The following is a 23,768-nucleotide window of genomic DNA, read 5'->3' on the forward strand; positions in this document are numbered from 1 at the left end:
GCGATACAGGCAAAAATCAATCACTCCAATGAAGATACAGGTTGCAAGAGATTACTTCAAGAAAGAGATACAGATACTGAAACAAACAAACAAACAGAAACCCTTGAAATAAAAGAAACAACAAGCCAATTAAAAAACTCAATAGATAGCATCACTAACAGACTAGATCATTTGGAAGAAGGACCTCAGACAATGAAGACAAAATATACAATCTTGAAAATAAATTGACCTCACAGTGAAGATGGTAAGAAACCATGAATAGAATATCCAAGAATTATGGGATACCATCAAAAGATCAAATTTAAGATTTATTGGGAGAGAGGAAGGTTCAGAGATTCAAACCAAAGGAATGCACAATCTCGTCAATGAAATAATATCAGAAAATTCCCCAAGCATGAAGAATGAACTGGAAAATCAAATACAAGAAGCCTATAGGATACCCAAAATTCAAAACTACAAAAGATTTACACCAAGACACATTATAATAAAAATGCCTAGCACACAAAATAAGGACAGAATTTTAAAGGCCTAAAGAGAGAAAAACCAGATTACCTATAAGGGAAGATCAATTCGGATCTCAGCAGATTTTTCAACCCAGACTCTCAAAGCTAGGAGATCCTGGAACAACATATACCAAGCTCTAAAAATAATGGATGCCAACTAAGAATCTTAAATAAACAAAAATGACTGGTAATACAATTCAAGTCTCTTTCAAGCCTTTTTAATAAATTTTTACACAAAAATATCTAAGTTTTCAGACTTTTGTTTATTTTGTAGTTTTTTGTTTTCCATTTCTCTTCACAATGTCACACAAATATTTTCTTTAAAAGTTTTAGCACTTTATACATTATATTTTAATATATAATTAATCTGGTATGTATATATACATTGCCTGTGATATGAGATGAGTATATTTTACTCTTATAATTAAAAAAAAACATTACTCAAGATTCAAGGATGAAAAAGATCAATCAGGGTAAAAACTGTTTAATAAGGTATTTAAAAAGGTAAGGGTAAGATTGAGGGAAACCAACAAATTTTGTGAAGCACCTTTCCTTCTGTAGACTTGGAGAGGTAGGAAGTGAAATGAGAGAGAGCCACTTTTTAGGAGAAGGCCACCTAACTGAAGTTATTCCCACCAAAAGCATGAAGAAACCAACTCACAGTCTAATAGAGTCTTATAGGGAAGAATAAAGCACCCAGCTTTACTCTTGTATATTCTAAGTTCATATCTTTGGTGTCCCTTTCAGATGGATTTCAACAAAAAATAACACTTCATTGTCTGAGGTCCTGTCTTCCAAGTGATCTGGTCTGTTAGTGATAAGGGACTCATCATGCAGTCTACAGCATATCTCTCACCAAAAGGTAAAAGATGGAGAAAGGAGCCATTGGTTACATGAGGCTACTGAGTATCTGAAATGTGTCTAGTCTAAATTGAGGTATGGTATGTGTTAAATAGACATTAGATTCCAAAGAATTACTAAGATAAACAAAATGAACATGAAATATCTTACTAACAATTATTTTCTTAGCAAATTATGTTGGTAATCCATTGGGTTAAATGAAAATGTATTAAAATTAATTTCTCTATTTGTTTAAAAAGTAGGAAGTGAAGGAGAACAAGGTAACATATTCTGTATCTTGACTGTAGTACTGTACACATCCATATATGTTGTCATTTTTTCATATTTGTGTTGTCAAAATTCATATAACTATAAAACTAAGTAGGGCAAATTGTACCATATGTAAATTATATCTCAACAAACATGACAATAAGGGGCTGGGGATGTGGCTCAACTGGTAACGGCTTGCCTTGGCATGCACAGGGCGCTGGGTTCTATCCTCAGCACCACATAAAAATAAAATAAAGATGTTGTGTCCACCAAAAACTGAAAAATAAATATTAAAAAAATTCTATCAAAAACAAACAAAAAATGACAATAAAAAGAAATCTAGTCATGAAGTGTTTTAACAATATTGGGCACATACTAACCACCTGATAAATATTATGGCTATAATTATGATTCATTAAAACAACCAGCATCAGGCTGTTTCATAGTGGGGTAGGGAGGGGGAGCATGGGATGAATAGACAAATTCTAGATACGGCAGAGGGGTAGGAGGGGAAGAGAGGGGGATAGGGTTAAAAATGATTGTGCAATGAGAAAGACATCATTATCCAAAGTACATGTATGAAGATATGAATGGTGTGACCATACCTTGTATACATCCAGAGATATGAAAAAATGGGCTCTATATGTGTAATATGAATTGCAATGCATTCCTGTCATATATAATAAATCAGAATAAAAAAATAAGAAAAAATAAGAAATGCCAAGAGTTTTTTTTTTTTTTTCCAAATAGAAACAAAAGGACATTCACAATGTGAAAATACAAAACTCACTATAAAGGTACAAACAGTCATATTTAGAAGACTCTAATAATATACCAGTAGTATATAAATTGCTTTTTTACTTTAGTTAAAAGACAAAAGTATTAAAAATAACTAAGCCAAGTGTAGTGGCATTTACCTGTAGTCCTAACTACTTGAAAGGAGGATTACTTGAACCCAGCCTAGGTAACAAAGTAAGACTCTGTCTCAAAAATAAAGACACAAATGCCAAGCATAATGGCGCACACCTGTAATACCAGCAGCTTGGGAGGCTGAAGTAAGAGGATCTCAAGTTCAAAGCCAGTCTCAGCAACTTAGTGAGGCCCTAAGCAACTCAGACCCTGTCTTAAAATAAAAAATAAAAAAGGGCTTGGGAGGGCTGGAGTTGTGGCTCAGTGATAGAGCACTTGCCTAGCATGTGTGAGGCATTGGGTTCGATCCTCAGCACCACATAAAAATAAATAAAATAAATTTATTGTGTCCACCTACAGCTAATAATAATAAAAAAAAAAGGTTGGGGATGTGCTCAGTAATTAAGCATCCCTGGGTTCAATGCTTAGTACCACTCCTCCACAAAAAAAGGGGAGTGAGAGAGCACGCATCCAAGAATTATATGAGAAAATGCATGTAGAAACTATTAAAATATCTACTCCTTATGGCACACTGTCTCCCATGAGTTTGGCTTCTATCCCCAACTGCTCAACCTACAATTCTTTGCCATACCTTTGTATTCTGTAGACTTCTAGACACTGGGGCACTTAAGGGTGCTGTCATTGCCTTTAATATATACTCATGCCCCTAGGTTATCTCATCCAGTACAATGCTGGGTACTTCTATAGTGAAGGCTCTCCAAATTCTCCAAACCTGATTTGACCTCGACTTATGTATAAAATTGCCTATATGACATTTATGCTATATCCAATTAGTATCTTGAGCTTAAGACATACAAACCTGCCCCTGCTTTTGCAACACATGTTAGTAAAACAGTAAATACTGGTTAAAAATATGATTGAATCAGTAAAGATTTGGAGCTCCTAGATCCAAAATGAAAAATTAGTTAAAGAAAATAAGTATTTGGTTGTGGGAAGCCATTCTGAATGACCTACGCCTTCATCCTGAAGCAAGAGGCTCTGACTGATTACTATATTTCCTGGTGACTTAGGCGTTGTACCAGCCTTGGAAATAGAAGGTGTGTCTTCAGGAGCTAAATTCACCTATTCCTTTGTAATACTAACCCTTTGCCCTGTTTGGGAATAGAATGTTCCATGGAAACGCCCTTTGTGTGTCTCCTTCTCCTGCTTTGTCTTTGGGCGTGGCCTTCCTAGATGTCAGTCAACCTGCTGACAGCAGATGTCAGGAAGCTAGACCCAACCCCCTGAAACTTAACCCCTTGCCTCATTTGAATGGCTTCTTCTCAATAGAAGGGTTCAGCATGTGTTCTCTCTCTCTCTCTCTCTCTCTCTCTCTCTCTCTCTCTGTGGACCCTTAAGGTCAGAGGAGCCGTCACAGGACCCAAAGAAAAAGGTGTTTGTCTGTCTTTGTGTGGTTATTTCACGTAGACCAGTTCACCTGGAGTGACCCTGAGTATTTTAGTCATGAGGAATGTGACATTTGGCAATGTAGGAAAACATATATTTCAGGAAACAGTGATGTTTTTACAAGACTAAATACAAGAGGATGAGAAGCTGGGAAGAAACTGGATCCAAAATATGGACAGAAAGAAATATCATTAGACAGGGTGGAAGAGAGTACAGGCTAGTTAGAATTAGGAGGTAAGAGCAGAAAAGCAGACAAAATGAGTTATGTAAGGGGAAAAGGTAACCTTCTTTGAAAGTTTATGCACAGCTGGACTAAAGATTTTGAGGGGAGCTTCTCAGAGAGCATGTCAAAGAAGCAGTCTCTCCACTAACCAACTGGATCTTTACCTGCTGTGCCTCACTTACCTGGCCATTGGCCTCTTGTCCGCTCTCTGTCAACCAACCAGGGCTCCTTTCCTTGCTCCAAGTAGGAGATCACATTTGGTTTAGAAATGGAATGTCCTGCTTACAAAAGAAGTAATGACACAAATGTAGAATGAGAATTGACTCAGATTTCAAGTCTACTCCTCACTGTAAAGAAAGACATGACATTATAGGAAGGATCAAAGAAAGGATGTAGGACTCCAACTGGTCTATGAAAGGTAGGAGAACATTTCATACTGGAGGAAACAAACCTTCCAAGGGCAGAATCTGAATTATTATGGACAGATGTCCTTACCCATTGAAACCAGGTTGCTGTAATTCTCCAACATCACATCTCTGTATAAATGTCTCTGATCATCAGTCAGGCATTCCCACTCCTCCTGAGAGAAGTCTATAGATACATCACTGAACATCACTGACTCCTGGAACAACAACCATATATATGACTTGATTAATAAAAAGAAATGTTTTGTGTAGGAGAAAAAGATTAAGGTAGCAGAAGTGAAATACAGTGAGCATATGAATGTCTGGGATGCATATAGAGGACTGTAAAAAAAGAGCACAACAGGATCATTGTGCTTCCATGTCATTCTATTTTCTCCAGACAAAACTCTCTGTTTAGTGGGATATTTTTATCATCTGAACAAGGGTGGGAAGGTACAAAAATCCAGCCAAGATGAGTATTGTAATTAATGGAATTGTGTTCACAATGCCTTGCATGATACCTGACATACAATAAATCATGAATACTATGAGATCTTCTTTTTCTTCCCCTTCTCTCAAATAGGTAAGAGTAAAATTTCAGAATAAGGGATAAAGACAGAACATTAAAAGCATCCAAAGGATAGCAGGTCATATAAAAGGCATCAAGAATCAGAGGGTCAATGGAATTCTCAAGAATACTCTAAAAGCAAGAAATAATAAGAACAATTCTTCAATATCCTGGGGGAGAAAATGAATTCTGACCTAGAATTCTAAAACCAAACTCTCTACTCTGTTCTGAGTATTTAAAAATGACATTTCTAGAGATACAAGGACTCAAATACAATTTCCTAGGAAAACTACTGGAGGATATATTCCACCCAAATGAGGGAGTCAACCTGAAAAAGATGACATGGGATTCAGGAAACAGGTAAAGAACACTAGAGAGAGCGTATGGGAGGCGGGCGGGGATCCAGGGAAAGTGATAAAAGGAAAGTCTTAGGAAAGCTATATCACAGGTCTAGAGAATAACCAGATCAGATGGGAGTAGGAGACAATGGAATAGGAAGGAAGTTTCTATGTTCAAAGGGAACTGATGTGTTCCTGATAGAAAATTTATTGACTGTGGCATGTGGCAACAATACTGGGAACTCTTAGCTACAACACAAACAACTAAACAAGTAGTAGAAGAAACAATTAACCCCAGGGAAAATGAAAGAGTATATTAGAATAAAGCCATAAGATGGCTTGATAGAGAATAATTTTTTCTTTTTTGGTACCAGAGATTGAACTCAGGGACACTCTACCACTGAGCCACATCCCCAACCTTTTTTATTTTTTATTCTGAGATAGGGTCTTGCTAAATTCCTTAGGGTCTCACTAAGTTGCTAAGGCTGGCTTTGAACTTGTGATCCTCCTGCCTCAGCCTTCAGAGCCACTGGGATTACAGGCATGTGCCACTATGCCCAGTAAGAATGATATTTTTTTTTATTGTTGGTTGTTCAAAACATTACATAGTTCTTGATATATCATATTTCACATTTTGATTCAAGTGGGTTATGAACTCCCATTTTACCCCGTATACAGCTTGCAGAATCACATCAGTTACACTTCCATTGATTTACACATTGATATACTCATGTCTGTTGTATTCTGCTGCCTTTCCTATCCTCTACTATCCCCCCTCCCCTCCCCTCCCCTCCCCTCTTCTCTCTCTACCCCCACTACTGTAATTCATTCCTCCCCCTTGTATTATTTTTCCCTTTCCCCTCACTTCCTCTTGTATGTAATTTTGTATAACCCTGAGGGTCTCCTTCCATTTCCATGCAATTTCCCTTCTCTCTCCCTTTCCCTCGCACCTCTCATCCTTGTTTAATGTTGGTCTTCTTTTCGTGCTCTTCTTCCCTAGTCTGTTCTTAGTTAATCTCCTTATATCAAAGAAGACATTTGGCATTTGTTTTTTAGGGCTTGGCTAGCTTCGATTAGCATAATCTGCTCTAATGCCATCCATTTCCCTCCAAATTCTATGATTTTGTCATTTTTTAATGCAGAGAAGAATGATATTTAAAGCCAGGCTTTTTTCCTGACTCTGTTTTTCCTTAACAGAGTCAGGAAAAATGAAAAGTAAAATATGGGAATATGATGTCCCTTTTTATTTTGAAGTGAATCGAGGGACCATAAATATAACAAATTTATCAAAAGACAGCAATTTAACCATATTCAAGAGTTGAAGTTGGGCACAGTGACACATGTCTGTAATCCCAGTGGCTTGGGAGGCTGAGGCAGAAGGATCTCAAGTTCAAAGCCAGTCTCAGCAACTTAGTGAGGCCCTAAGCAACTTAGCAAGACCCTGTCTCTAAATAATATATTAAAAAGGGCTGGGGATGTGGCTCTGTGAGTAAGCGCCCCTGGATTCAATCTCTCATACCAAAAAACCAAATAAACAAACAAAAAGTTAAATGCAGATGGGGCAGGACTGGAAGAGTTTTACTTCACTTGAAAACATATGTAAATGGCTTTAAAAATATTTTATTTTAGAAAATTAAATTTGCATATAATTTAACACTAATTCATCCTGATGCTACTATCATAAGAATTGTTACAATAAATGCTTTTATAAGTATATTTATTTCTCACTGATTAACATTCTATTGTAAGGATATAAATGTTAACTTTTTTTGCCTTCAATCAAAAAATTAGGCCAGAAGTGATCTTTAAAGACCTCCTTGACAATGGCTCGATATTAACCATCCACTGTCCAATTTTAAGTCCCTCTTATTCCTGAGTTATAGAAAAATGATGGTGGATGATCCAGATTAACATAATGGTATTATCAATTTTTCCCTCCAGTACTGGGGACTGACTCAGAGGCACTAGATCACTGAGCTACATCCTCAGCCCTTTTTATTTTTTATTTTGAAACAGGGTTTGCTATGTTGCTGAGGCTGGCCTTGAAATTGTGATCCTCTTGTTTCTACCTCCCAAGTAGCTGGGATAACAACCATGTGCTACCACGTCCCACTTGATATCAGTATCTCATGGATGCATACTGGAGTATTAGAGCTTTAATCAATCAGCAGTTATTTTCCCAAACCTAAAAATCTCATAAACCAGGAGAACTTGCCATGTACTAAGACTGAAGTTGAACAATACCATTACAAAAATTCTTACTGGAAAACCAAGGTTTGTGGAGATAATTAGTGCTTCTCTCTATGTGCCCTAGTTGCTTACTTCTTTCCCATTCAAGTGTCCAGGCAAATTAGATTAATTCAATATGAGGAACATATTTCTGTACTATCAGGATTTGTGGAAGAAGTTGGAGATAGGAAGCACTTAGTAAGGGAGCATGTAAACATTGTTTTAAAAAGGGGGAAACTGTACCTGGGTACAGTAGTGCACACCTGTAATCCCAGCAGATTGGGAGGCTGAGGCAGGAGGATCACGAGTTCAAAGCTAGCCTCAGGAAAAGCGAGGCACTAAGCAACTCAGTGAGACCCTGTCTCTAAATTTTAAAATATAAAATTGGGCTGGGGATGTGGCTCAGTGATCAAGTGCCCCTGAGTTTAATCCTATTACCCGGCCCCGCCAGCCACTCCCACCCCAGCAAATGGAGGCAACTATAAAGGGTACTGGATTGTTTAGGAGGAAATGGAGCTCAGGTCCTGAAAGGGGAAACTGGTAACCAATGTAAAAAACATTAAACCTGATCTAGGTCAGACTTTTGTTGTTGTTAAAGAGACAGGATTTCACTATGTTTCCCAGACTAATCTTGAACTCCTATTCTAAAGTGATCTTCCTCCCTCAGCCTCCCAAGTAGCTGGAACTACAAGCACTTACTACAGCGCCTGGCTTTGGGTCAGACTGTTTTTTTATTTTTTAATATTTATTTTTTAGTTCTAGATGGACACAATATCTTTATTTTATTTTTTTGTGGTGCTAAGGTTTAAACCCAGAGCCTCGCATGTGCTAGGTGAGCACTCTACAGCTGAGCCACAACCCCAACCCAGTCAGACTGTTTTTACATTAAATAATTTTTCAATTAAAAAAATGATGAGGAGTTGGGGTTGTGCACTTCCCACACAGTGTGAGGCCCTGGGTTCGATTTTCAGCACCACATAAAAATAAATAAATAAAAAATAAAAATACTGTGTCCATCTACAGCTCAAACTATAAAAAGAATGATTGATAAACCATTTTCTGATGAAAATTCCATTTTAAAATTCTGTTTAAGGGGCTGGGGTTGTGGCTCAGAAGTACAGAGCTCGCATGAGGCATTGGGTTCAATCCTCAGCATCATATAAAGTAAAATAAAGACATTGTGTTCACTTATAACTAAAAAATAAATATTAAATTTTTTTTTAAAATTCTGATTAAAAGTTCTTTAGAGAAATATGGATGCCTAACTGTTATCTACAACTTAAGAATATAAAAATTAAATAAGATTATGTAGCCACTTCTTTTTTCTATAACTATTACCAACAATGGAAAAAATTTTAAACTGGCCTACTAAATATCCTTTCTTTTACATAAGAGTAAGAACACTTTGGCACTACTTATAATTAGACTGTCTAAAAGGAGTTTTTTTTAAAAAAAATAAAAAGCACCAAGATGAGAAAGCAAATGTTCCTATGTGCTAGAGGTAAAAATGTTTCTATCTGAGCAACAGGAAATAGCATCTCACCTGAGCCATGGCTTTGATATTTGTTGAAAGACCTCTGGGTTCCTCTTTTGGAAAGCGGTAGAGCTGGGAAAGGCAAAAGGAGAGACATGAGATCCCACTTGCCTCAAAGCTCCCAGAATGAAAATCTCCCCTCTATTCACCCCACACAAACATTTGAGAGCTATCAATGAGAAGAATGGGCAATCTCCTATCACCCCCAACTCCCAAGAGACAGTTCTATTTGGACTACAACAGGAGGATTTCAGCAAGATAAAGATGGCCTAAAGAATATATGTTTGTGTACATGTAAACATACACATATACAAGGATATAAAATTCTTTTACTTTAATTATAGTATAATTATACATACTATTATAGACATTGCTATTTTTACTGGTTGGAATTCATATATCTTAAAATGAATCCCAACCAGTACATATTATGATATGTAATTGTCTTCATAATCACACTGCATTTCATTGAATGAACATATCTTAATTTTTCAACTCATCTGTAGTTAATGATCCTTTGGTTATTTCCAGTCTTTCACTATAATAAAGAATGCTATAATATATATCCTGTGTGTGTATCATTTTACTTGTACCCTATGTTAATGGGTAATTCCTAAAAGTAAGTCAATAGTTTTCAACTCTCATGTGTAACTAATTAAAACAAATTTAAAAAGTAATAAAAAATAAATACATATTTAAAAAAAACAGTTTTCAGTAAGCTTGGTTAGTATGATTAGGTCCCAAGTCCTAACAAGAAAAAACAATCTTACATAGTTTAAGAGGATTTGTGGGATAACAGGTCTTGATTTAAGATAATTGAAACCCATAGGGCTGGGGATACAGCTCAGTTGGTAGAGTGCTTGCCTTGCATGCACAAAGCCCTGGGTTTAATCCCTAGCAACACACACACACACACACACACACACACACACACACACACGATAATTGAAACCCAGAAAAGCAAACAAAATAATATTGCTGACCCAAAAGTCCCATGTCTTCTGCCAACATCTGTGAAACTGTGTCATACTAACTTGGTAGCTGACACGCAGGGTCAAATTTCAGATACTTTACTGTTCTTGACAGAAACTGTGATTTTTAAATTGGTATTGAAGGTATGGGTTTAAATTTGTAGGGTTTTTTTTTATTTTTTTAAGAGAGAGAGAGAGAGAGAGAATTTTTAAAATATTTTTAGTTTTTGGTGAACACAACATCTTTGTATGTGGTGCTGAGGATTGAACCCAGGCTGCACGCATGCCAGGCGAGTGCACTACTGCTTGAGCCACATCCCCAGCCCAAATTTGTAGTTTTAAAATATATAAACAGCCAGGTGTGGTGGTACATGCCTATAATCCCAGAAACTCAGGAGGCTGAGGTAGGAGGATCATGGCCAGCCCCAGTAACTTAACTAGGTCTTAAGCAATTTAGCGAGACCTTGTATCAAAAAGAACAACAAAGCCAGGCATGGAGGCACATGCCTGTAATCCCAGAGGCTCAGGAGGCTGAGGCAGAAGGATTACAAGTTCAAAGCCAGCCTCAGCAAAAGCAAGGTGCTAAGCAATTCAGTGAGACCCTGTCTCTAAATAAAATACAAAAAAAGGGCTGGGGATGTGGCTCAGGTGGTTAAGTGCCTCTGAATTCAATCCCTGCTACAACTTCCCTTCCACCCGCCAAAAAAGAAGAATAAAAAGGGATCAGTGGTAAAGTGCTCTAGGTTTAAATCTCTAGAACAACAAGAACAACAAATACATACATAATGTACAAACATATATATGTAAACACATATATATGTATACCAGATATAAATGCATGTAGCAAAATTTATATACATACATATATATGTACATATGTGTGTATGTGTGTGTGTGTGTGTGTGTGTGTGTGTGTGTGTGTGTGTATATATATATATATATTTTTTTTTTAAAGCTCTTTCTGCTGACTGAAATCCAGCAGGGGCACACCAATGACCAGATCTTGGTTTATAAATTCATTCTCTGATAAAAGAAATTAGGGGTCCATGAAGAAATTGCTGATTTCAGGGCTGGAAGAGGGAAAATACCAGGTAAGTTTTGAATAGTGAATGGTGCTAGAAAGTAAGAAAATGCTCATTTTAAAAAAATGCTTTGAAAGGACACAGGTTCAAACTTAAGTAACTCCTAAAGGCCAAAATGGGCTAAACTCTGGGCAGCAAATGAATAATGATAATAATGGAATAAAACTCAGAGAATAAAATAAAATATATATCCAAGAGTCCATAAATAGTTAAATATACATGAGGAATAGATAGTCCTTCTTTACAGTAAAATTCAGATTAAATGTAGAAGGATTGATAGAAATCACCATTAGTCAAATATCATAGTGTTCTTATAGATAAGATTCATAAATTGAGGGTAAAATTAATGGGAAACATGATGAGAAATAAGATTTTTGCACAGTCCTGAAGTGTCTGTCTTCCCACAAGATATTACTTAAGACAATGGGAATAGCAGTGATTTTATCAAGTGATCAAAGAAACACTATTTTAAAAAAATATTTTTTAGTTGTAGTTGGGCACAATACCTTTATTTTATTTGTTTATTTTTATGTGGTGCTTAAGATCGAACCCAGAGCCTTACATGTCCTAGGCAAGCGCTCTACAGCTGAGCCACAACCCCAGTCCCAAAAAACACTATTAATACCAAAATACAATATCACATAACTCTGATACAACACATTGAGAAGAACACCACCATTTCAGTGATCTTTTTGCCAAAAATGCATAGACTTAAGTTTAACCATGAGGAAATATGAAGGATGAGCCTAAATTGAAAAAGGCATTCCATTAGAAGGACGAAAACAATTCAATCTGCTGTTGTCTCAAAGATGAAGGGGACCATATCAAGGAAATGGAACCTTGGTCCTAGAACCTCTAGGACCTAAATTCTTCTAACAACCTGGATGAACTTGAAAACAAAGCTTCCCAAGAGCCTCCGAATGAGAGGACAGTCCAACTGATACCTTGATTTTAGTAGGGAGGCCCTGAGTAGAAGACTCAAGTAATGAATGGCTGTGCCCACTGACTTCAGACCCATGGAATTGGTTTTGGAAATTATTTGTAGTAGCAATAGAAAACAATTCCTGTATTATATTTAAAGTCTTTACTGTTCAGGGTGTTTTCATTTTGGTTTTTCTGTTATTTATAACTGAGAGAGAAATTATGTATACTTATGTAAAGCCTCCCCCTAAAAATTAGAACTTTCTCTTTCTTTCTTTTTTTTTGGTACCAGGGATTGAACTCAGGGGCACTTAACCAGTGAGCCACTTCCCCTGCCCCTTTTTATGTTTTATTTTGAGACAATGCCTTGCTAAGTTGCTTAGGGCTTTGCTAAATTGCCAAAGCTGGTTTGAGCTTGAGATCCTCCTGCCTCAGTCTCTTGTGCTGCTGGGATTACAGGCACAAGCCACCTCAACCAGGTAGAACTTTCTATTCTTACAATCTATCGAATGTTTTGCCTTTTGGATGGAAGATTGCAATTTTCCTTCTATTAACTGAGTGGCTGTAAAGAGCTAGACTCTGGGCTAGTCAGTTTATAGATTTCACTCCAATCCTCAGATCATCTTTTATGTCACAGATAAAAAACAAATATCGGTAGACAAGCCCAGCAAACATTGCCAGTGATAAGCAGAACAAGAAATATTACTTCAAAAAGGAAACAGGTTTATAAGAAAATAGTTTATTTTTTAACCTGCCTCTAATATGAAAAATGTCCAGGATTTCAGGAGCCAGCTATAGGACAGAAATGTTTTTATCTCAAAGGGTTTTGACTTTCAGGCCACAAGCTGAAGTATGCAGTAATTAAAAACAAAAGAAAGAAAGGAAAAAAGTCTACCAAATAACTGGCCAATATTGTTCAAAATCATCTTTAAAACAGATATAAAGGGCTAGCTGGGGCAGTGACACGTGCCTGTAATCCCAGCAGCTTGGGAGGTTGAGGCAGGAGACTCTCAAGTTCAAAGCCAGCCTCAGCGACTTAGTGAGACCCTGTCTCAAAATAAATATAAATAAATACATAAAAAGGGCTGGGGATGTGGCTCAGTGGTTAAGTGCTCTTGGATTCAATTCCTGGTACCAAATAAATAAATAAATAAAGGCTAAACAACTATGTCAGATATGGGAAGGCTAATGGGACAAGACAAAATAAACCAATAGGAGATCTTTGATTAGTTTCTGGAATAGAAAAGTACAATTAACAAAATTTAAAATTTGAATAAGTTCAATAAACTAGTTAAAAAATTTACATCAGTATAAATTTCTCAGTTTTCACAATTGTACTATGTAGGCAGATGGGTGAAGAGTATATGGGAATTCTTTATAGCATTTTCACAGTATAAAAATTAATTTAATTAAATATTTATTTTTAGTTGTAATTGGACACAATATCTTTATTTAATTAATTTATTTATATGTGGTGCTGAGGATAGAACCCAGGGCCTCGCACGTGCTACGTGAGCACTCTACTGCTGAGCCACAACCCCAGCCCTGAAAATTAAATTTTAAAAATTAAAAAGGAGGGCTGGGGTTGTGGCTTAGTGGTAGAGCGCTCGCCTAGCACGCACCAGGCCCTGGGTTCGATCCTCAGCACCACATAAATGTAAAATAAAGATATTGTGTCCACCTAAAACTTAAAAAAAAAAAAAATTAAAAAGGAGAAAGTGAACAAGATTACCTGAACAGTCACTTCAAAAAAGAGGAGATCCAAGTGGCGAATAAACATAGAGAAAGGTGCTGAACATCATTTATGCGTCAAGGAAATGCAAATTAAAACTACTATAAAATTTAACTACACAATAAACAGAATACATAAAAGATTATAATATCAAATAATGGAGAGTATGTGGATCAACTGGAACTTTCATAAATTGCTGGGTTGAACATAAAATGGAACACCATATAATCTAGCAATTCTACTTTTAAGTATTTGCCCAACAAAAACATGGTAGACTTTTCATTGAAGGAAAATAATGGGCAATAGTCTCAAATTCAGAATACTAAAATATCCATCAAAAGTGTAATCAATTAATATATTACAATATATTCTCAAATGCAATGAGAAATAAGTACAATTACACTTAACATTTGTGAATTTCACAAAACAAGTATAGAGCAAAATAAGTCAGGCATAAGAATGTATGCTAGCCAGGCGTGATGGCACACACTTCTAGTCCCAGCAGCTTGGGAGGCTAAGGCAGGAGAATCTCAAGTTCAAAGCAACGTCAGCAAAAGTGAGGCATTAAGCAATTCAATGAGACGCTGTCCCCAAATAAATACAAAATAGGGTGTGGTAGAGTGCTTGCCTAGTACATGTGTGGTCCTGGGTTCGATCCTCAGCACTATATAAATAAATAAAATAAAGTTATTAAAAATTATATTAAAAAATAGGTCTAAGGATGTGGCTCAGTGCCCTAGTGCCCCTGATTTCAATCCCCACTACCCCACCCCCCCAAAAGCCTGGTGCAGTGAAATCCACCTGAAATTCCAGGGACTTGGCAGGCTGAGTATGGTCTGAAGTTGTGGCTCAGTGGTAGAGCACTTGCCTATCATGTGTGAGGCACTGGGTTCGATTCTCAGCACCACATATAAAATAAAATAAAAGATTCATCAACAACTAAAAATATTATAAAAAATAAAAAGGGCTGAGTATGTAGAGTATGTAGCTCAGTGGTAAAGTGCTCCTGGGTTCAATCCTTAGTATCAAATAAAAAACAAAACCTACTGGTGACAGAATTCTGAAGAGTGATTATAAACGAGAAATGACAGAAGAGGCATCACAAGGGACCCATGTGGGATCTTGGAAAAGTTCTTAACATTGATCTAAGAGATTGTTAAGCACCAATGTAAAAAACATTTATATGGAGGTGCAGAGATCCAAGACCTGGAGCATTGGTGGTGAAAGATAGCTCTTTAAGTCTGCAATTTAAAAAATGGCCTCCAATAAAACTACATTGCAAAAAATGGGAAAGAAACAGAATCGAAAAAGTAAAAAAAGTTGACAGAGACTGAAGAATTTGTAATAGGAAAAATACTAGATTGATGTGTCATAAATGGAAAGAGGGAATTATTTTCTGAAGTGGAAGGGATTTAGAGATGCTGACAATACTTGGGAATCTGAAGAAAATTTAGATCATCCAGAACTGACACATTTTTTAATTCTCAAAAAGCTTGTAAAGAGGGGCTGGGGTTTTGGCTCAGTGGTGGAGTGCCTGCCCAGCACATGCAGGGTCCTGGGTTCAATCCTCAACACCACATATAAATAAACAAAATAAAGGTATTGTACCCAACTACAACTAAAAAATAAATATTTAAAAAAAGCTTGTAAAGAAAATAATGGTACCAAAAAAAGAACTTTTTAAAAATATTTATTTTTAAGATTTTTAGGTGGATACCTAAAAATTATTTTTTTTTAATTTTTTTTAATTTATTTTATTTTTATGTGGTGCTGAGAATCGAACCCAGTGACTCACGCATGCTAGGTGAGCGTGCTACCCCAGCATCCCCCCCCAAAAAAATCTTTACCTAACAATGAATCTGATGATAGCAAGCCAAAAAGAAAAGAGAAGCCACTGACAAACCAAGAAGCTTTGCTGGAGGTCTTGATCCTGAGCAAATAACTGGTCCCACAGACAGCAGTGGAAAACTGATGTTTCTCATGAAATGGAAAGATTCAGATGAGACAGCCCTGGTGCTGGCAAAAGAGGCAAATATGAAGCGTCCTCAAATTATAATTGCTTTCTTAGTAAGAAAGACTAACTTGACATTCTTGTCCAGAAGATGAAGTTCAATAATTGTTTGTATTGTTTTTCATATGTGTAATACATAAAATATGGGTTTTGGTTTTTGCTTTACTAGTATGAAAAAATAACTACATTCTAATGAAAATCAAGTTTGATATATTGGTTTTGAAAGTAGTATTGGGGCAGTTGTTGGGTTTTATTTTATTTTATTTTTTTTGTTTTGCATCAATAGCACTAGTTACTTTGAACAAATAAAAACTTTCTTTAGCTGCATCCTTTATCAGGAAAGAACATTTGATATGATGGTATATTTCCTATGGTTTTCTAAAAGTTGGGGAAATTTTCCATAGTCATTACTCAGAACTTGTTTTTAACTCATATACCTAAGGACCATTCTGAGGTTTTTGTTTTTGTGTGCACGAGTATATACATGCACATGCGTACATAAAATGCTTACATAACGGTTGGTTTTTATTTTTTAAAACATTCACCAAAACAAAAACAATGGGTGGTAAACCCATGTTCTTGAGACTCCATCATTCTGTGCAACCTAAGAAATAAGTCACTTCAAGTTAAATTGAAATTTTTCCTGAAACCATAACACTTCAGGTTAAATAAATGATTCTATAGTTAACTGGACAGTTTAAATTGGATAATTAAAAGCGGCCACAAGGTGGGGCTGTAGGGATGGGAAGGATGGTAGAATGAGACAGACATTACTTTTACCCTATATATATGTATGATTACACTTACTGGTGTGACTCTGCAACATGTACAGCCAGAGGATTGAGAAGTTGTACTCCATTTGTGTACAATGTGTCAAAATGCATTCTACTGTCATCTGTAACTAATTAGAACAAATTTTAAAAATCCAGCTGTTATGTATAATTATAATGTGCCAATAAAAAAAAGGAAAATAAATAAGCCAGGTGTGATGGCACAAGCCAGGCATGGTGGCATAAGCCAGGCATGGTGGCACTCACTAGCAGCTCCAGAGGTTGAGTCAGGAGGATCTCAAGTTCAAAGCCAACCTCAGCAAAGGCGAGGTGCTTAGTAACTCAGTGAGACCCTGTCTTTAAATAAATGCAAAAAAAAAAAAAAGGGCTGGGGAAGTGGCTCAGTGGTTGAGTGCCCCCAAGTTCAATACCTGGTACCAAAAAAAGAGGAAAGAACTAAATTAAACATTAAAAAAAGAAAAGAAAAAGCTATGTTAAATATACATCTATAGTAACATAAATGCAACAGTTTTATTTGCAAAATTCTTGAAAGGAAAAAATACTATTACTCAACACCTTGGGCACCCAGACAAGTAAACTAGACAAATCCTAGTTTGTCTTAATTACCAAGACTTAAGCGAACATTTTAAGGATTCCTTTAATTAGCCATTCCTTTTTTAAAGTTGAAATCTGTGTAATAAAAAGTCATAATTCATGGAATGTCTTAGATTTGGCTCATGGAAACCTGATCAGATGACTAGAGATGCTGGCAATTTACAACCTGCTCACATAAATGAGTGACAAAATTTTTAATCTAATTTTTTTTTACTTGCATATTTTTTTTTGACTTGCATATTTTTTCTCTATCCCAAATCATTCCTTACATGTAGGTAGGTTCAGTCTTTGGATTACTGGTTCAACACAAGCCAAGAAAATAACTTTGTAGTAATCAGAATGTTACCAAATGTATATTATTTACTTTATTGTAAGTACTGCTAAACAATGGTCAATAAATATTCCTTTTAAAAATTTACCCAATTTACTATATATCTACTCATAAAAATTTTAAAAATTGTTTTTAAACACAGCTTTAACCGTGTTTTGATGGGAAAACAGAGCAATAAGATGTTTTAAACATTGCTGTGCAAGTGTAAATGTGTGCATTCACTTTAGTATATATTTTGCACCATTTGGTAAAGTGCAAAATATCGTTTGATGAAGCAATTCCTCTGGTGAACAAGCATGTGTACCCTATGTAAAAGAATGTTAGTGGTAGTGTAACAAGGATTTAAACTCTTTACTTTTGCCTGCAAATGTCCAATGGGTGGCTAAAAGTAGGATTAAAGACTTGGCATCTCTGTTTCCATTTCACCTCCATCTCCTTTGCTTGTGGTAACCTTGGATCCAGAAACAGGGTCTGATCAATACATATATTGTGATGAACTGAAGTTAGCTCCCCTCCATGTGAAACAGTAACTTTCATATTTTAGATAAGGTTCTGCCTTGTCCTGGGATAATGATGGACCAGACCATGTCTGGTCAAGACCACATGCTCTGTCAACTGTTGAAAAGCCTCCAGTTATCTAACTCTCAAACCTTGCCCTCATTTACCTTTTTTATAAAATGTCAAAGTCACTGTCAGTCCCTTAAAGACAGGGCAAAGGACACCGGACCCCTTGTCTTCTCAGTGTAGCTACACTGATTAAAGTTCTTTCATGATTTTCTCCATTACCTTTTCCTTTTGTTTTTTGGGGTGTGTGGCTAGAACCTGAGTTGTTGGATCCCCAGAGTCAAGCTTCTGGCCTAGAGTATGGTAATAGCAGCATTATTTATAAAATAAAAAACTAGAAATAGCTCAAATATCCTCCATTATTAGCAGGGATGAATAAATGCAGTATACTACACAACACGCCAAAAAAAAAAAAAGGAGAAGAAGAAAAAAACTGAATGAACTATTGTATCTAATATGAAATATTCTTAAGAACATTTGAACAAATAAATAAATATAATAAAAGACAAAGGATATCATGATAACATGCATATTAAGTCCTAAAACTAGAGTATACTGCTTTGAGGTACCATTGAGTTACAGGAAACCCACTCCCCAAACCACAGGCCACACACCCAGAGTCTCTAAAGGTCCCACAGGCACAACCGCACTTTTACCAAGAGGATGCTCAAAGTTACATCTGCGGTCACAGACACGGTTCACCTGTACCCTGGTCACAGTCAAAATCACACACTAACCACATGCACACACACAACTACAACCACACAGTCTGCATCTGTATTCCCACCTGTACTCTGATGCATGTGCCCACAACGTCACACAATCATACACTATAGAGGAGACAACTCCGAAACGCCCAGCCAGTCAAAAGCGCCCAGGATCGCACACAATGCCGCGCGCGGTCCTAATGTCTCTCTCTCACGCAGCAGGTTCTCCACTCCGTGAGACCATTAGACGGAAATACTCAACAGTCTGTTAAGACCACATGATCGTTCTTCATAAACTACAACACACATAGTAACAACCACACAATTTCAACCTCAACTCCTCCGCGCACAAAGACAAGCCTCGGCGTCAGCCCCGCCCTCCTCTGGGGATCCTCACCTCAGGCCTCCCAAGCTTTCGAGGCAGTAAAACACTCCACAGCACTGGATTAGCTGCTGAAGCCCCCAGGGTCCCGCCAGCGCGTGACTTTAAGGCTGAATTCCCGCGAGAAGGAGGTCATGCCGAGTAGTGCTCTGGGAAACACAGTTAGAAAGGTAACCAGAGGTGGACAAGGTGGTTCCGTGTTTCAGGATTCCTATCAGCGATTAGCTGCGGCCACCAGAAAGGATTGCACACTTTATTGAAACACACTGCGAAGGCCTGAGTCCTGCATCAGCCTCCAACCCCAGCTCCCAAAGAAGGCCGCTCCCGTGCGTTTGACATGGGTTTTACTTTCCGCCCCTTTCTTACTATTGGTAGGAACCGGAGAGCCTCAGGAAGAGGAGGGCAAGTTTGCCTAGGAAGGTAGTTCGCACCGCTGAGCCTTCTGGGAAATGTAGTTCGCAGCAAGGCAGAGGCTGTGGGCGCACCATTCAAAAGTTATCTCGGGGCTGGGCGCCCACCTGTTATCCCAGAAGCCTGGGAGGCGGAGGCAGGAGGATCAAAATTCAGATCTTGCACCAGCAATTTAGCGAAGCGCTAAGCAACTCAGTGAGACCCTGTCTCTAAATAAAATACAAAATAGGGCTGGGGATGTGGCTTACCAGTCCAGTGGTCCCGAGTTCAATTTCCCGTCCCCCCCCCCCAAAAAAAGAAGTCATCTCAAGAGATTAGCCTCTGCTTTGCCACTCCCTGGTGACTGATGCCTGGGAAGGCTAGTGGGCCTAGGAGGTACTCGGACACGGATTTCCTGGGGTGCAGTACTGTAATAGTGATCCTTTTTTTTTAGGTGCAGGACAGGCTGAACTATGTTGTCTGCAGGGCAGGCTGAAGGAATGTTAGCTGCAGGATAAGCCATGCACTCAAACTCTGCTCTGTCTGGTCCTTTATCACCTGTTTGCTCAAGTCTGAACACTGAACCCCACTCAAGGCTGAACACTGGACACTCACGCGTCTGGTGCAATGGAAACCCACATCTAGCCCCTGCCCCATCTGCCTGAGAGCAGAAGATGACATTACTGTATGATCCAATCACTGTATGCCAATAAGGCAGCTTGCAGACCAAAACCCCATTAGATTTGGGCTATAAAAAACTCCCTCCTGCCCGGCCCTTCTCTATTGCTCTTCTCCCTTTGTCTCTCTCTCTCTCTTGCTCTCCTTTCTTCTCTTGCTTTTGCTCTCCCTCTCACTCTCTCCTCTCCTCCTCCTCCTCCTCCTCCTTTCTTCTTCTCTCTCTCTCTCTCTCTCTCTCTCTCTCTCTCTCTCTCTCTCTCTCTCTCTCTCTCTCTCTCTACTCCCCTCTTTCTTCTTTCCCTGCTCTTCCTTTCTCTCTCTTTTGCACTGTTGCAATAAAGATCTCTTGGTCACTCTGAGTGTTGTGGTCACTTTCCTTTCACTTTCACCTTATGAATATAGTCCTTCTTGCTCTAAGGCTTATTTTTTAAAATAACGTTTTTTTCTCGTTCTCTCTTCTCCCCTCCCTCTCCCCATTCCTAACAAGATTAGGGAGACTCATTTTTTTCTTCCCCTGGTTAAGTGCCCTTGAACACACCCACTACAGGAAGGAAATGTCTACTGAGAATATGGTAAGTGAATATCTCCCAAATGAACAAGTGAATCCTAACACCCATCAGGACTCCCTGGGACACCCCCTACCGGAGCACACCTGGAATGTAACCCTTAAAGACTTTCTTTAACCCACTCTGCCCCCCCCTTCCTCCTGATGGAGCCAATCATAGCCTTTGGGACATCTCAAATCAGTTGGGAAAAGAAGATTTTTCAATGAAGGTTTTGAGGTCAATTTATTAACCTTTTCTGGGGGAAAATAATGGGCTATAATCTATATCTAAAAGTTCAACTCCAAATAGGTCAAAATTTAAAACCAAAAGAAAAAAATTATAAGGGGTGAAAGATGGGCAACTGACTTTACGACCATGTAATGGAGAAAACCTAACTTCAAAATGTAAAATCTGGGCCGGGGCTGTAGCTCAGTGGCAGAGCACTTGCCTAGTATGTGTGAGACACTGGGATTCTCAGCAACACATATAACTAAATTAATTAAATAAAGGTCCATCAACAACAAAAAGAATTTTTAAAAATGTAATACTTGAACATAAGAGATTGATCATCCCTTCCATGTGAAAAATTTTTAAAAATTACAAACTAACTGTAATCCCAGAGACTCGGGAGGCCACGGCAGGAGGCTTAGCAATGGCGAGGCCCTAAGCAACTCCTGTCTCTAAATAAAATACAAAATAGGGTTTGGGATGTGGCTCAGTGGTCAAATACCCCTGAGTTCAATCCCCAGTACTCAAAAAAGAAAACAAATTACAAGATGGAAAAATAAATAATTTTATTTTATATTATAAACACTCCCTAATATGTAAGAAGCACCAAAATACTGGATATTTTTAAAAGACTAATAGAGAAAAATAATTCCCACTCAAGGCAGTAAACCCAGCATAAGTTCTTCATCTTTTGATTAGGAAACATTCCAGGTCCAAGATCTATCTTATGTGGCTAAGTGGGGGATCAAAAGACTTGGGGTAAAAAAGATGGTGGAACGAAATGGACATCATTACCCTAAGTACATGTATGAAGACAAGAATGATGTGACTTTAGATATGAACAACCAGAGATATGAAAAATTGTGCTCTATATGTGTAATATGATTGAAATGCATTCTGCTGTTATATATAATAAATTAGAATAAAAATTTTAAAAAAAGATAGAGAGAAGGATATGTAGAATGACTAATTGCACATCCCAGTTTTCACCTTTTGTCCTTCTATGCCAACTGTTTTGCATTTAAGATTAGGTTTATAGACACAGAGTGAGTGCAGTTAAAGTTAGGGTTAAGACCAGGGCTAGGGCCTAGGTGGTAGCATGTGTGAGGCCTGTGTTCAATCTCTAGCACAGGAAAAAAAATGATTAGCATTATATTGGGCCTTTATTGAACGATTGACCAAAGGTCAATATAATTGATAGAACAATAGTTTAGGTAAAGAGCTTGGTTTAGTAAGAGGTAGTTGGTGGACAACTAGGTGTTCAGAAATGTTTGTAGTTAAACTCATAAACTTTCTGCATGAGAAACCAGGATGAATGTCAACTCAAGATGCTTGTTGGGTTTGAGTTTCTCATGCAGGTCAGACTAATTTCTTTATGGTTTTGATATAATATCTATATTTTCTATGATTCCTTAACAAACATTTCAAGGAATTTGGCTCATGGCTAAAAACTTGTGAAATTTGTCATGCCTGACCACTGACAAGTAGAAAGGCTTTTCCTGGCAGGTGATGAGGAAAAGCTGCCTTCCCCCGACCAGGCTTGGTGCACAGCCAATGTACCATAATCTCTGGAAGGAGTTACAGTCAAGGTCTCGGGTCCCTGGTGTGGGCCATGCTCTTACACATATTTGCACTTCTAGCCTAGGCACTTCCCTACAGAATCCTCTGTATCAGAGGTCTTGGGTGGTGGCCTTCCTCAGGCATCTCTGCAAATATCTTCTTATGGCAGCAGGAAAAAACAGGTGGAAGTGCCAAAGACAGTCTATCACACTCACCTTCCTTTCTCTCCCCACATCCCTTCACCTTGAATCCTCAAAACTGCATGCAGTGACACACTCCTGTAATCCCAGGTGCTGGGAGGCTGAGGCTGGAGGGTCAGGAGTATTTTATTTAGAGACAGGGTCTCACTGAGTTGCTTAGTGCTTTGCTTTTGCTGAGGCTGGCTTTGAACTTGTGATCTTCCTGCTTCAGCCTCCTGAGCAGTTGGGAATGTTTTTTTATGGTTTTTAGTTATAGATGGATGGACACAATACCTTTATTTTATTTGTTTATTTTTATGTGATGCCGGGGACGGAACCCAGTGCCTCACACATGCTAGACAAGCACTCTATCACTGAGCTATAACCCTGGCCCCCAGCTGGGAATTTTTTCCTTTATATTTTTCATATGCTATTCTCTGGATTTGCTCTTTACAATATGCTTTGCCCATACAGAAATATTCTGAGGTCGAGCATGGTGGTGCATAGCTGTAATCCCAGTGACACGAGAGACTGAGGCAGGAGGATCACAAATTCAAGGCCATTCTTGGAAACTTTATGAGAACCTGTCTCAAAATAAAATTAAAAAGGGGTTGGGGATGTAGCTCAGTGGCAGAGTGTCTGTTGATTAAATCTCCAGCAAAACAAAAAAGAAAAACAAAAAACCCAGTAGTATCCTTAGATCTTTCATTCTTTAATATAATAAAACTTTTTCAATTACCATTCAACTCTTAGCTTTTCTAAGCAAATGTTAGTTTTTGTCACTGCTCAGATCAATTTTGTAGGTTTAATATATTTAACTTGCTTTTTAAAAAAGTTGTTTTTTAGTTGTAGATGAACACAATACCTTTTATTTATT

At 37.8% G+C, this 23,768-nt stretch overlaps 1 protein-coding gene and 1 pseudogene across 4 annotated transcripts in view; one reads left to right on the forward strand and one right to left on the reverse strand.

The window, feature by feature from the left end:
- Window positions 1-19,653, reverse strand: part of Znf566 (zinc finger protein 566) — a 28,081-nt gene extending 8,428 nt beyond the window's left edge. Inside the window, exons 1-4 of one of the 4 annotated variants that reach the window (XM_021721223.3) lie at window positions 19,327-19,653; window positions 9,235-9,297; window positions 4,648-4,774; window positions 4,335-4,433 (exon numbers count right to left, since the gene is read on the reverse strand). In XM_021721223.3, coding sequence (XP_021576898.1) covers window positions 4,335-4,433; window positions 4,648-4,774; window positions 9,235-9,243 — 235 coding nt within the window. In that variant the 5' untranslated portion in view covers window positions 9,244-9,297; window positions 19,327-19,653. Of the gene's footprint in view, window positions 1-4,334; window positions 4,434-4,647; window positions 4,775-9,234; window positions 11,100-19,326 lie in introns of those variants that run through there. The other 3 variants (XM_021721224.3, XM_078033174.1, XM_040279500.2) reach the window with 3 other exon arrangements.
- On the forward strand, window positions 15,053-16,348 carry LOC101967367 (chromobox protein homolog 3-like; annotated as a pseudogene).
- Window positions 19,654-23,768: the final 4,115 nt, after the last annotated feature.

Source organism: Ictidomys tridecemlineatus, chromosome 15 (genome assembly GCF_052094955.1).
Source record: "Ictidomys tridecemlineatus isolate mIctTri1 chromosome 15, mIctTri1.hap1, whole genome shotgun sequence".
Taxonomy (NCBI): Eukaryota; Metazoa; Chordata; class Mammalia; order Rodentia; family Sciuridae; genus Ictidomys; species Ictidomys tridecemlineatus.